Below are 12664 nucleotides of genomic sequence, written 5' to 3' on the forward strand. Positions count from 1 at the left end.
TTAGCTAGGACGATGCCTGTTAAGCCTCCAATAGTAAATAGGAAGATAAAGCCTAGGGCTCATAGTATGGCTGGGGATCATGTAATATTCCCTCCATGCAGGGTTGCTAATCAGCTAAATACTTTTACATCCTGTGGGGATCGCAATAATTATTGTAGCAGATGTAAAGTAGGCCCGGGTGTCTACATCTAAACCCACGGTGAATATATGATGGGCTCATACAATAAAACCTAAGAACCCGATAGATATTATAGCTCAGACTATTCCTATGTAGCCAAAAGGCTCTTTTTTGCCAGAGTAGTATGTTACGATATGAGAAATAATTCTGAACCCGGGCAGAATTAGAATATAAACCTCCGGGTGGCCAAAAAATCAGAATAGGTATTGATATAAAATAGGGTCGCCCCCTCCAGCAGGGTCAAAGAAAGTGGTATTCAGGTTTCAATCTGTTAGAAGTATGGTAATACCTGCAGCCAATACAGGAAGTGAGAGAAGTAGAAGCACTGCTGTGATTACTACAGATCATACAAATAAAGGAGTTTGGTATTGAGATATAGCTGGGGGTTTTATATTAATAATAGTGGTAATGAAATTAATAGCCCCTAGAATTGATGAGATTCCTGCTAAATGAAGTGAAAAAATAGCTAGATCAACGGATGCTCCTGCATGAGCAAGGTTGCCTGCTAGTGGGGGGTAGACTGTTCAGCCTGTTCCAGCCCCTGCTTCAATAGTTGAGGATGCTAGTAAGAGTAGAAATGATGGGGGAAGTAATCAGAAACTTATGTTATTTATTCATGGGAATGCTATGTCAGGAGCGCCAATTATTAAAGGTACAAGTCAGTTACCAAATCCTCCAATCATGATAGGTATGACTATAAAGAAAATTATGACGAAAGCATGGGCAGTGACGATAACGTTATAAATTTGGTCATCTCCGATTAGGGTTCCAGGTTGACCTAGCTCAGCTCCAATTAGAAGGCTTAAAGCAGTGCCAACTATCCCTGCTCAGGCCCCGAAGAGTAAATATAGAGTGCCAATATCTTTGTGGTTTGTTGAGAAAAGTCAACGGTTAATGAACATAGGTAAAATGGCTGAGTAAAAGCATTGAACTGTAAATTCAAAGACAGAGAGTAGTACCCTCTTTTTACCAATAAATAAACTGAGGCCGAAAGTTTAGGCTCCTAGCTGTTAATTAGGATAAAGCAGGATAAATACCTGCCAGTTTAGCGCATGAAAGGCAGGTGAGCCCGGGGGCTCTCCCGCCTTCTCTTCCTAAAGGTGGGAGAGAAATTATGTTTTTGGCAAAGGCTAGGTGTTTTAACACCTGCTTAAGGCTTTGAAGGCCTTTGGTCTAATTTTTAGCTTGCAAGCTGAAGTGTGTATCCTAGATAAGACCTTGTATACAACCCACCCAACGGGCCCCTGCATGAGCCTATAGACCATGCCCTTAGAGTGATAACCACCTTTGCTCTAAGTCTTGCTATGAACTATATAAAGGGTGTTGCGAATCTACTCGGGGGGGGGGGGGGGGGGAACCACTCCTTTCGGTCTCTTCCCCCGCCTATGTATGTGTGTAGCTTAATAAAGCTCTACTCTCTGTGTATTTTGCATCGCTGTCTTGTTTCCTTTGGGCTCACCAAAAAAGGACCCTAACACAAGGAGAAAGGGGTTCATGGTAACAAGTAAGGCCACTTCATCTAGGGCTGAATCAAAGAATGGCCAGACCCTTGATGTAAAGGGTAAAGGAGATAAAGAAGATTATGGCAGAAGACACTTGAATGACAGGAGATGAGGAAGAGAGAAGCACATGGAAAATGGCCTCAAAATAGGAGAGGGTGGGAGGGGAAGGCATGGGAGGTCTGACTATTGAAAAGGTTGGGAAGAACCAATGAGATAAGTGTAGGATAGTGAGTTAATATGGAAGATATAGTAGGATTGTCTAGCAAAGTGAGGGCCCAGTTGAGACTATGTAAAAAATTTGTAGTGGAGCTAGTTGGAATGATTACATGATTTTCTCCACCTTCATTCAGGAGCGTGTACTGGAAGAAAGATAGCTATGTGGCTCAATGGATAAAGTTCTGTGCCTGGAGTCAGAAAGACCTGAATTCAGATCTGACCTCTGTAGAAAGGAGAGAGAAATGGGTTGAAATATAAGAAGATGATGGTTTTGAATAAGAAGATCTGGCCGCACGCTAGGAACTTGATGACAGTAGGTTCTGGAATCCAGAAGGAGGATTTGAGGAGACACCAATTGCTGAGAGGGGGCTTTTGCTTCCTGTCCCTGGAGCTGAGTGGAGAGAAGAAATCTGATCTCTGTTGTTCCTGCTGTGATAAGCTATAATGAAGTTGAAGTGAAGTGTTTATATCTGCTGGAAAGTACCTTTCCTTACTAAGATTAAATTGAAGAAGATTCTTATAATAACTATCTAATCCTGAGACAGTGTTGCTGAGGGGGCCTGAGGCCAAACTCAGGACCTGGCCCAGCTGGGTTGAACTCAGTCACCAAGAGTTCATTCCTTGACAAGCTAAAGATTGTTTCATTGTGTTATTAACTAACAAGCTAAAGATTGTTTCATTAACTGGAGGATTAATTAGATTCAGGTGTAGACAGTGAGGTTTGGGGATCTTAGCCAGAGATAGGCAAGAGATTAGGGAGGGTCAAGAAAATGAAGAATTTTCCATGAGAAAAATTTAGAAGGGGGAGGCTAGAGACTTCTTAGAGGTAGGGAAACCCTGTTCCTTAATCCTCCTTTTCTTATTCTTTGTTTATCATCAATAAATCCCTTTTTACCTGTTAACAATATTGTCTTAGAGGTCTGATTGTGTACTGGTTCCAATGAGTGAAGTCATCAGCCTTACTTCACTGAGGGTTCATAAAACTCAGTATATTTTATTATTTCACCTCAGACATTCACAAGCAGTGTGTGATGCTTCCCAAGTCACTTAACCTATTTGCCTAAATCCACTGGAGAAGAAAACGGCAAACCACCGTAGGACCTTTGCCAAGAAAACCTCATACAGGTTTACAAAAGAGTTGAACACAAATAAATAACAAGGAGAAAAGACAGCAAATGGTGGATGTGATTCAAAGCTGAAGCTTGGCTGGGTATAAATCATAATTAGTGAAATAAGATTAGGGAGAGAAAACAATGTACAACTGAATTGGTTCACCAAAGGGTCAAGGGATTGGAGGTCACGGTTCAGATAAAAAAAATAGGGGGAAGTTAGTCAGAGAAGAGGTACATTTGCAGGTGATGACAAGTGAGAAAAGAACAAGAACTTCTATTGTGCTGAAAGAAAAATGGCCTTTATTGCTTTTATATTATTGATCATTACCAAGTGACCACATCTAATCCTTCAGGTAGGTAACTACAACTGATTTTTTAGAGTTAGATCCAGTTATTAAACTAACTGCCCGGCATCAGAATACTAGCCATAGTATTAGAAAGGATATAGTTTGGTGTATTAGAATATTACAGCAACAAACTATATTAAGAACTTCTGTTGGAGTATAAAAACTTCAGGTGTATTATCTAGGGAAGCTGAAACTCATGCAGCAGGAAATAAACTGCTCATTTGGAATGGTGAGTACACAGGTGGAGTTGTTATCCTAATGAGATAATAGGAAAACAACCTTGGCATGCCCAGGTATTATTTGATCCTGCTAAGAATTATAAAACGGGTTATTCTGACATCTCCAGTTAGTATGATGGTTCTAGATTGAGTAATTATAAGATTAATTAAATTTATAATGTATCTTAACCTTGTACTAGAATTTATTACTTATTACTGTTACTAAAATAGTATCTTTTTAACATACTCTGAACATTTTGTCTTTTTAATCTCTTATGCTCAAAAGCCTATAAAACACACTGTTGAACATCTAAATGAGGCCACTGCTACAGACTGGGGCATGGTGAGACCTCCAGCTCTAATTTCCCACAATTAAAAATGGATCTTCAGCTCAGATTGATAGCCTAAGTTTTCTTTCTATCATTGCCTACTGTGTGTCTTCTAGACACTGTGCTAAGCAATTTACAAATATCTCATTGGATAAAAATCAAGGGTAAGACCATTCTTTGATTCAGTACAATACAGTAGAAGTCCTAGGCAGGGACATATTTGGGTTCTAGTCCTAACCCTCTCATTCACTATGTAACCTTGGAAAAGTCACAAATCTCTCAAAGCTTCAGTTTTCTCATTTGTAAAATGACAAGAATTTCCAGCTCTAAAATGTTACAATTCTAACTTTTCATCCATCAAGATGAGTAAATCTTTTTCTTTTTTAATTTGCCTACACTATTCCTTCTATCAATAGAATATGCCCATTTATTAGGTTATAAACTGATAGAAAGAATAAGAATTTGTTGCCCCCTTTGATTTCACTTAAAAATGATACCTACAAGAAGGCAGTGGACAGTCTGCCTGAGTTCAAATCCTACCTCTAATATATAATGACTGTCCAAGCATCATTTAATTTCTCAATTTCTGAAACAAAGAGCTGTCTGGAATACTGAAATGAGCAGCACAAAAGGTGCTCATCTGAACAAGGAGAGGAAATGTCTTCATTGGGAGTTCTTTTATGAAACAGTGGGTTTAGTCTAATTACAATGTTAAGAAATACTAAAGATTGCATGGCAGAGAAGACACTAAATAGGTGAGGAAGATTTCAAGATATGTAATACCAGAAAGACAAAGAATGGAAGGTACCAGAAAATGGATTGAGGAATTTCTAAAGAGATATGAAACAAATACAAAATACCTTTTGTTTTTAATTCAAGGGAATTAGCTGTATCTGTGCTGAAGGATCAGTGACTGTATAATCCAGTTAATATGATCAGCAATTTTTTTTACTATACAATGAAATAGTAAAGAATTAATTGGGTAAAATAGAACTCATATTATGTCCTTGTTTAAAAACAATTACCAATCTCTCTTGATCATGCCTCCCTTCAAAAATTTTAGGTTTCTGAGTTTTTATGTTTTGAAAGAATAAGAAATAAGTTTCATAACAAAGCACTTTTTATAAAATTTAACACACACAGGCTTTGATTGAAGAGGGACTGCAGATGGATCCAAGTTTCTTCTAATTGTGAAGACAATGTTGTCATTTCTTCTAATAGTACTGGCTCTGAAGGAAGAATTTTAAGGTGTAACTGAAAAAAATAAATGTTCATAATTTATAATTACATAGGTTTTTAGAAAATGGCATTTTTTACCTAGTCTATCTTTTACTTTTTAGGGGCCTCAAGTAAAGCTAAATGTTTTATGCCTTTTCAAGGTTTAATATTTTCCTTAAAGCCTATAGTAGTTGTACATTTTTCCTGTATCAGCACTGACTTTCTCCTCTAGTTCATTAACATTATTTTCTGTTCATTAGACTTCTTCATAGTCTTAACATTACTCTGCTTTTACAATTGTCCTGAGGTAGACACTAAGAATTCCCGCGTGTACTTTCAATAACAAAAACTGGGACAAATTAATATTCTTAGGAAAATTGCTTTTTACTACAAGAAAGTAGCTTACCTATCCAGAAAAACAAAATCTTTCATTCTTTTCTACCATTTCATAATTCTACCATTAAAAGAAACTTTATACAAATATAATAATTTAAAAAGCTAGTTCATTCATGCTACTTCAATTACTTCATAGCTACCTGGAAATGGTTACAAAGGACAAATAAGGTGTTAAGTTTATTGTATAATGTATTATATTTACTCATGAACAAAAAATTAGCAAAACTGTCATGAAGGTTAAAGTCCAGACTACTACACTTTATTCATGAGAGGTAGCTTTGTTTTTTGCAAATATTTATAAATGATATATATGGTTGTGAAAAAAAGCTTCCTTGTCATAAATGTTATAGTTACCTTTAAAAATAAAGCTAGATATGCCTGAGCCAGTTCAAAATCACGTTTTGTGGTCAACATTGCTCCAATCATTTTCAAGAAACTCTGCATGAGTTTTACAGAGCCACCACATTCTGGAGATAAGCTTCGGAGCTCTATTTCAATAGCTGAAGGGCCCAATTCCTTAAAAACATTAAGTGGAGATTCATCTGTGGTTTTAAGGGGGAAAAAACAGTTATCATTTACAGTTATTTATAATAGGAAAGAATTATATCACTTTGCCTAGCCCTTGCCAGTTCTTCTAACTTGGAACAAAATACTTAGTATCAGTTATAAGAAGTAAAGGGTTAAAAAAAAAAGATAATTTCAGAAGAAACTGTAAAATCTTTAATGAAATGATGTAGACTGAAGTAAAGCAGAACTAGGAGAGTAATTTATAACACCACAAAGAAAAACAACTTTGAAAAAATTTAGAAGTTTAATCAACACAATGATAAATAAATCTGTCAGTCCAAAAGACTAAAAATTCAACAGGTCACTCACTCATCTCCTAAAAGAAGAGATGATGTTAAAATTCAGAAACAGACATACTTTTTGACCATGGCTTACATGATCATTTGTTTTGCCAAGTTATTGAGAAGGAAATTGCCTTTATTACTTTTATATCTTGGACTCTGGGAAGAAACTTAAAGATAAATCAAACATACCTCTCTGGACCATAAACTCTGAGGAACCTATAGTGAATATAAACCCTTCATAAAAGCAAATACAATCTTGTCCTTGGAATGATTTCCTAATTTCCACAACTGACTCAATGATTGTTTGTGTTATCTTTATCAGGAATCAGGATTCAGTCAAGCTGTGTGCTTAACATTCCAAAGTTGATAACAGGCTCTTGCACAATTAATTGCTAACTGGGACTAATTCTTTCTAAAGTCATAGTTACAGTTATTTATACAAAGGATTATATATGATCAATCTGGTTTGTAATAAATGATATAAAAGACCAAATCAATCACGTGCAAGTCCATGGGTACATGAAGAGTTGGACAACAACTATTACTACTTTACCATCTCTTCTTTATATATTCCAGAATGTTGAAGAGACATGGGAAATTTTAGATTTTTTTTTTACTTACATTTATTAGTGCTAAGTCCTTCTTCAAGTTTCAGGCAGAAGTCAGATTTTTGAGCCAAAATTCCAAGATTTATCACTTTAGACTTGAATAAAAAACAACACCAAAATTATACATTTAAAAAACAAAGCATGACGATCCAGTGCATGGGGGAAGAAGGGAGGGGTTTACTCTCTCTCCACCCCCGCTCCAACTAATATTAAATTAAAGGAGGTGTAGAATGGGGGGAGAGAGGGAGAAGGATGAATATTTAGAATTTGGAATCTGTGCTCTTACCTGTTGAGAACTTATATCTTGTTCAGAGGAAAGGTATTTTGGTACAAGGCCAGGAACAGTAGGTATAAAGAATGGTGCTGATTTGGGCACTTTAGGAGGTTCCTTTGGTTTATTTTTTTTCTGATAAAAAGAAAACAAAGTTGAAAAGATTTGTAAAACAAAAATTTCTACAATTCATTTAAATATCTTAATATTCTTTTATCAGTGAAGAAATAAAAAGCATTAAATCATATTTTCAAGTGAAATATACAACTCAATGTCATAGATCTTACTGGTGTGAACACTTCTACTAGCCTAGCTCATAGACTGTCTTAAAGAGGTGCCTGGGCTTTAGAGAGGTTAACTGAACTTATCCATAGTCACAACCTACTGTTATAGTAAGGTAATACACAAAGTAAGTCTGAACTAGGATGGTGCCTACATGAATAGAGAAAAAAGGACAGACTGAAAAAGTGAAATGAGTGAAATTAAAGAGGATGACTCAAGTGACAAACATAAATGACTAAAGAGGAGAGATTTTGGAGAGGGAAGATAATGAGTTCTGTTTTGGTCATACTGAATTTGAGATTCTATGGGAAATATAATTTGACATAGCCAATAGGAAATTAACAACATGGTATTGAAACATAGGAACTAGATGTGACTAACTACATGAGTCATTAGTTTAGAGATGACAATTAAACCAAAGGTAGCTAAAGTTACCATGTGAGAGGGTTGAAAATCATGCATGATTGAAAATAAGGTAGTTCTTTTTGCTGAGGTCAACCCTTCTAGAGAAGCATCTCTAGGGATAGAATACAAACTTATCTCCTTTCTTCTCCAACAGATTAAAAACTGGATTATTCCTACCCACCCCCTCTCACTATCTACTCATTCTTTCCCTTCTGATTTCAAATATGGCCAATTCTCCCCACCTTAAAAAAAAAAACAACAAACCTTCATTGGACCCTATCAGCCCCTTAAATTATTGTCTTATATATCTTTTCCCTTTCAGAGGCAAAATCTTAGAAAAAATTGTCTAAACTGATAGTCTCCTTTTCCCTCATTTCTCATACATTTGCTATTTGGATTTTTTACCATCATCATTCAACTAAAACTGCTATCTTCAAAGTTACTAATGATGTCTTATTTGCCAAAGTAGATAGTCCCTTTTCAGTCCTTATTATTAACCTATCTGACTGTGGATCTCCTATATACTATCTAGTTTCCAAGACACTATACTCCTGGTGGTTCCTTTATCCATCTGCTTCATCTCAGTCTCCTTTGTTCATTCATCATCGAAATCACATGCCTTTACTATGGATATTTAGTGACCTCATCAGTTTCCATGGATTAAAGAGTTATCTCTAAGTCAATAGCTCACAGATATATATTATCTATCAAGTTTCATTCTACCCTGAGCTTCAATACTGAATTCTCTACTGAGCATTTTAAACTGAATGCCCAGATCTTAAACTCAGTGTGTCCCACAGAGAACTATCCACCCCTCTAACGCTATCTAACTTTACTTTTTTTCAACAAAGGTACCACCATACTTCCAGAATCCAGATTTTTAAATTTCAACATTAACATTACCCTAGTCCCTGACTCTCCCTCACCCCATGTATACAATTCATTTTCAAAAGTTGTCATTTCTACAACCACAATATCTCTCAAATCTGACTCTTTTACTCAGTTTACCAGGCCTCTTGACTAAATCATTATAATGGCTTGCTAACTGCCCTCCCTGCTTTAAGACTTGTCCTCTCTAATTTATCCCACACAATGCTACCAAAGTAATTTCCTTTAAGGAAATATATGACTATGTCTCTTCTACTCAATCAACTACAGTGGCCCCCTATTGACTCTGATCAAATATAAAGATTTCTATTTAGCTTTTCAAGATCGTTACAAATTGGCTCCAAATTTTATCTTTCCATCTTGGCTGTATATTACTTCTCCTTTCATACTTTGTGATCTAGCCAATAAAGTCTTTTCTTTGTTCACATACAACACTATCTCTATTATACATACTTTTGAACTAGCTATCTCCCCTTCACCTTAACCTGAATTCCAACTTTCCTTTAGGGCACAGCTTAAGCACTCTTCTTTCATTTTAGAAAAAGCCTTTCATGGAGAAGGAAAAGTGTCTCTCTTGTTAAAATCTAAGTCCCCAGGGAGCAAGGATTGTCTCATTCACTATGTTTTTAATCATAGCAAATAATGTAGTTATTTGGTATATAATTGGTACTTAATAAATACTTGTCTAATTAACATGAATCAAAAAAGGATCCTGAAGAATATTCACACAGGTAGGGAAAAGAACCAAGAGTAAATAGTGTTTTGAAAACTGAAAGACAAGAATATTTCCGAGAAGAGAGTGTGAATATAGCCAAATGCCTCAGAGAGCTCAGGAAAGATAAGCGCTGAGAGAAAGCCACCAGATTTTTTAATTAAGAGATCACGAATAACTTTGGAAAGAACAATTTCAGTTGAGTGCTAAGGTCAGAAATCAAATGAATGGCAAGTGATTGAAAGGAGACAAAGTGGAAGCAGTAAGTGTCAGGGAAAGGAATAAGAATTTATTAACTATCTACTATATGTCAAGCCCTATACTAAGCACTTTAAAAACATAAAGCTGGGTGGCTCAGTGGATTGAGAGCCAGGCCTAGAGACATCCTAGGTTCAAATCTGGCCTTAGACACTTCCCAGCTATGTGACCCTGGGCAAGTCACTTAAACCCCCCCATTGCCTAGCCCTTACCACTTTTCTGCCTTGGAGCCAATACTCATTGTTGACTCCAAGTCTGAAGGTAAGGTTAAAAAAACAAAACAAAACTCATTTGGTCCTCAAAATAACCTGGAAGTGAAGTGCTATTAGTGCCCCCATTTTACAGTTCAGAAAAAGGAAACAGATTAAGTGACATGTCACAAAGCTAATGTCTGAGGCTGGATTTAAATTCAGATCTTCTTGACTGTAGGTCCAACACTCTATCCACTAAGTCAGCTAGTTGCCTCAAGTTAAGACAACTTCTTCCTAAAAATCTGACTGAGAAAGGAAGAAAACATATAAAGAAAATCTCTTGAAGGGATGGTAGGGTCAAGTGAGAATTTTTAAGTAGATGAAACCTCAGAATGTTTCTGGGTAGCAGAGAAAAAATTAGAAGGTAATTAAAGATTAGAATCAGAAGAAAATTGAGGGAGTAATCTATTGGAGAAACACACGTATATCAGACTGATTAATCATCATTTCCTCAGCACTTATGCACTATCTGTTATTTTGCAACTACTTTTATTTCATAAACGTAACTATTTTTGCCCATATTCTCAGGTAGGGAAATGAGTCAAGATAACCTATTCTTCTGTTTCTAAAATACTCTGAATACACTGGCAATCATACTCACCTGGTATCAGGAGTTGAAAGAGAGAAATAATCCAGCTCCTAAATTATCTATTATTTTTTTTTATGTTCTGAAGAAGTAGCAAGTTGAAAACTAAGAAGATAAGAGTAAAAATGCTCAACTCACGAAACCCTCTAAAAGATGGATGGAAAAATGCTTGAATCTTACTCTCATTGGAATTAGCACAAAATAGGAAGCACCCTCGGAGAAGAGACAAAAAGGAAGGTGAACTGGGGGAAGTAGTGGTAAGAAGCAAAACATCTGTCAATGGGGAATGTTGAAAAAAGAAAGAGAAGGATAGGTAAACAGAAAATAAGATGGAGGAAAAAACACAATTAGTAATTATAACTTGGAATATAAATGGGATGAAATCACCCATAAAACAGAAAAGGATAGAAGAACAGTTTAAAACCAGAATCCCACAAATATACTGCCTATAAGAAACATATCAAAAGGAGGGAGATGCACACAGAGTAAAAGTGAAGGGCAGGAGCATAATCTGCTATGCTTCAACTAAAGTAAAAAAAGATCTAATCAAAACAGATAAGGAAATTAGATTTAATAAAAGACACCACACACAATATCAATACTAAACATATTACTAATACATAAACAAATAATATAGCATCCAAATTCCTAGAGAAGTTACATGAGTTACAGGAGAAAATAGATAGTAAAACTTTACTAGTGGGGGACCTCAACCTTCCCCCCTCAGAAACAGATAAATTCAACAACAACAACAAAAAAAAAAAACCGCAAAGAAGTTAAGAAGATAAATAGAACTTTAGAAAGGTTTGATAAAGTAGATAAAACTGAATAGGAATAGAAATATATCTTTATCTCAGCAGTACATGGCACCTTCACAAAAACTGACTATATAATAGGGCATAAAAACTTCACAACCAAATACAGAAGAGATGACAAATGCATCCTTTTAAGACCATAATGTAATAAAATTACATTCAGTAAAGGCCAGCAGAAAGCCCCAAAATTGGAAACAAAATAATTTTATCCTAAAGAATGAAGGGGTCTAAGACCAAATCATAGGAAAAAAATCAATATAGTGATCCCTCACGTATTGCGGGAGTTAAGTTCCAGAGACCCTTACAACAGGTGAAAATCTGCTAAGTAGCAGGTTATATTGTTTATGTGATGTACAATCATTGTCTTCCCCCTTAGGATCTTTTTATGCACAATGCTTTTTTTGGTATGTGATTTTTAAAAAAATCTCTATATAGACAATATTAAGAAATAGAGATATGTTAGACCAATGCTTTTAGAAAAGACCAAATATTTGTTGACATTTTTTTTAAAAGTTGAGGAAAGAGGGGAAACATGCTTGAGGCAAATTTGTGAAAATTCTTTCATCCTAAACTCTGTTATACAAATATCACAGCATGAACTACATTTTATTATAGACTGCATGTTCCAAAATTAATAAAGTAATCATCTTTATTGGATTTCTTTGAACAAAAGTGGCAAAAAAAAATTATTATGGCCCAGTATTTAACAGCTCTGGTTTTAAGATTAGATCATTAGAGAATCTTAGATTAGGATTAGAGATATCCATGAATGCAGTTTCAGTCCATTCAGTTATTATAATATGATTTTTATCTCTTCACATTCCTCTTAACTCCCACCTTTACTTTGTATAACCACTACCCAAAAAGCTCTGGTCCATAAGGGAAGGGAAACTCTTCAAAATAAAGGTAAATCTTCAAATTACTAATGGTTAAGACTACCCTTTCTATAGAGTTCACTTAAAACTCCCAGAATTTTGGAACTTATGAGAAAGAACACTATTCACATCCAGAGAAAGAACTGTGGAAGTAGAAACACAGAAGAAAAACAATTGCTTGATCACATGGGTCAATGGGGACATGATTGGGAATGTAGACTCTAAGTGATCACCCTAATTCAAATATTAATAATATGGAAATAGGTCTTAATGGCATATGTAAAACACAGTGGAATACTCATTGGCTATTGTGGGGGTGGGTGGGAAGGAGGAAAAATATTCTAAA

At 35.6% G+C, this 12664-nt stretch overlaps 1 protein-coding gene across 1 annotated transcript in view; it reads right to left on the reverse strand.

Moving 5' to 3' along the window:
- Positions 1–4128: 4128 nt before the first annotated feature.
- The window catches only part of WDR36 (WD repeat domain 36), a 68451-nt gene continuing 59915 nt past the window's right edge, over positions 4129–12664 (reverse strand). Inside the window, exons 19-22 of the mRNA XM_044680123.1 lie at positions 7262–7381; positions 6989–7070; positions 5871–6058; positions 4129–5156 (exon numbers count right to left, since the gene is read on the reverse strand). Coding sequence (XP_044536058.1) covers positions 5007–5156; positions 5871–6058; positions 6989–7070; positions 7262–7381 — 540 coding nt within the window. The 3' untranslated portion in view covers positions 4129–5006. The remainder of the gene's footprint in view (positions 5157–5870; positions 6059–6988; positions 7071–7261; positions 7382–12664) is intronic.

The sequence above is a fragment of the Gracilinanus agilis genome, chromosome 1, assembly GCF_016433145.1.
Source record: "Gracilinanus agilis isolate LMUSP501 chromosome 1, AgileGrace, whole genome shotgun sequence".
Taxonomy (NCBI): domain Eukaryota; kingdom Metazoa; phylum Chordata; class Mammalia; order Didelphimorphia; family Didelphidae; genus Gracilinanus; species Gracilinanus agilis.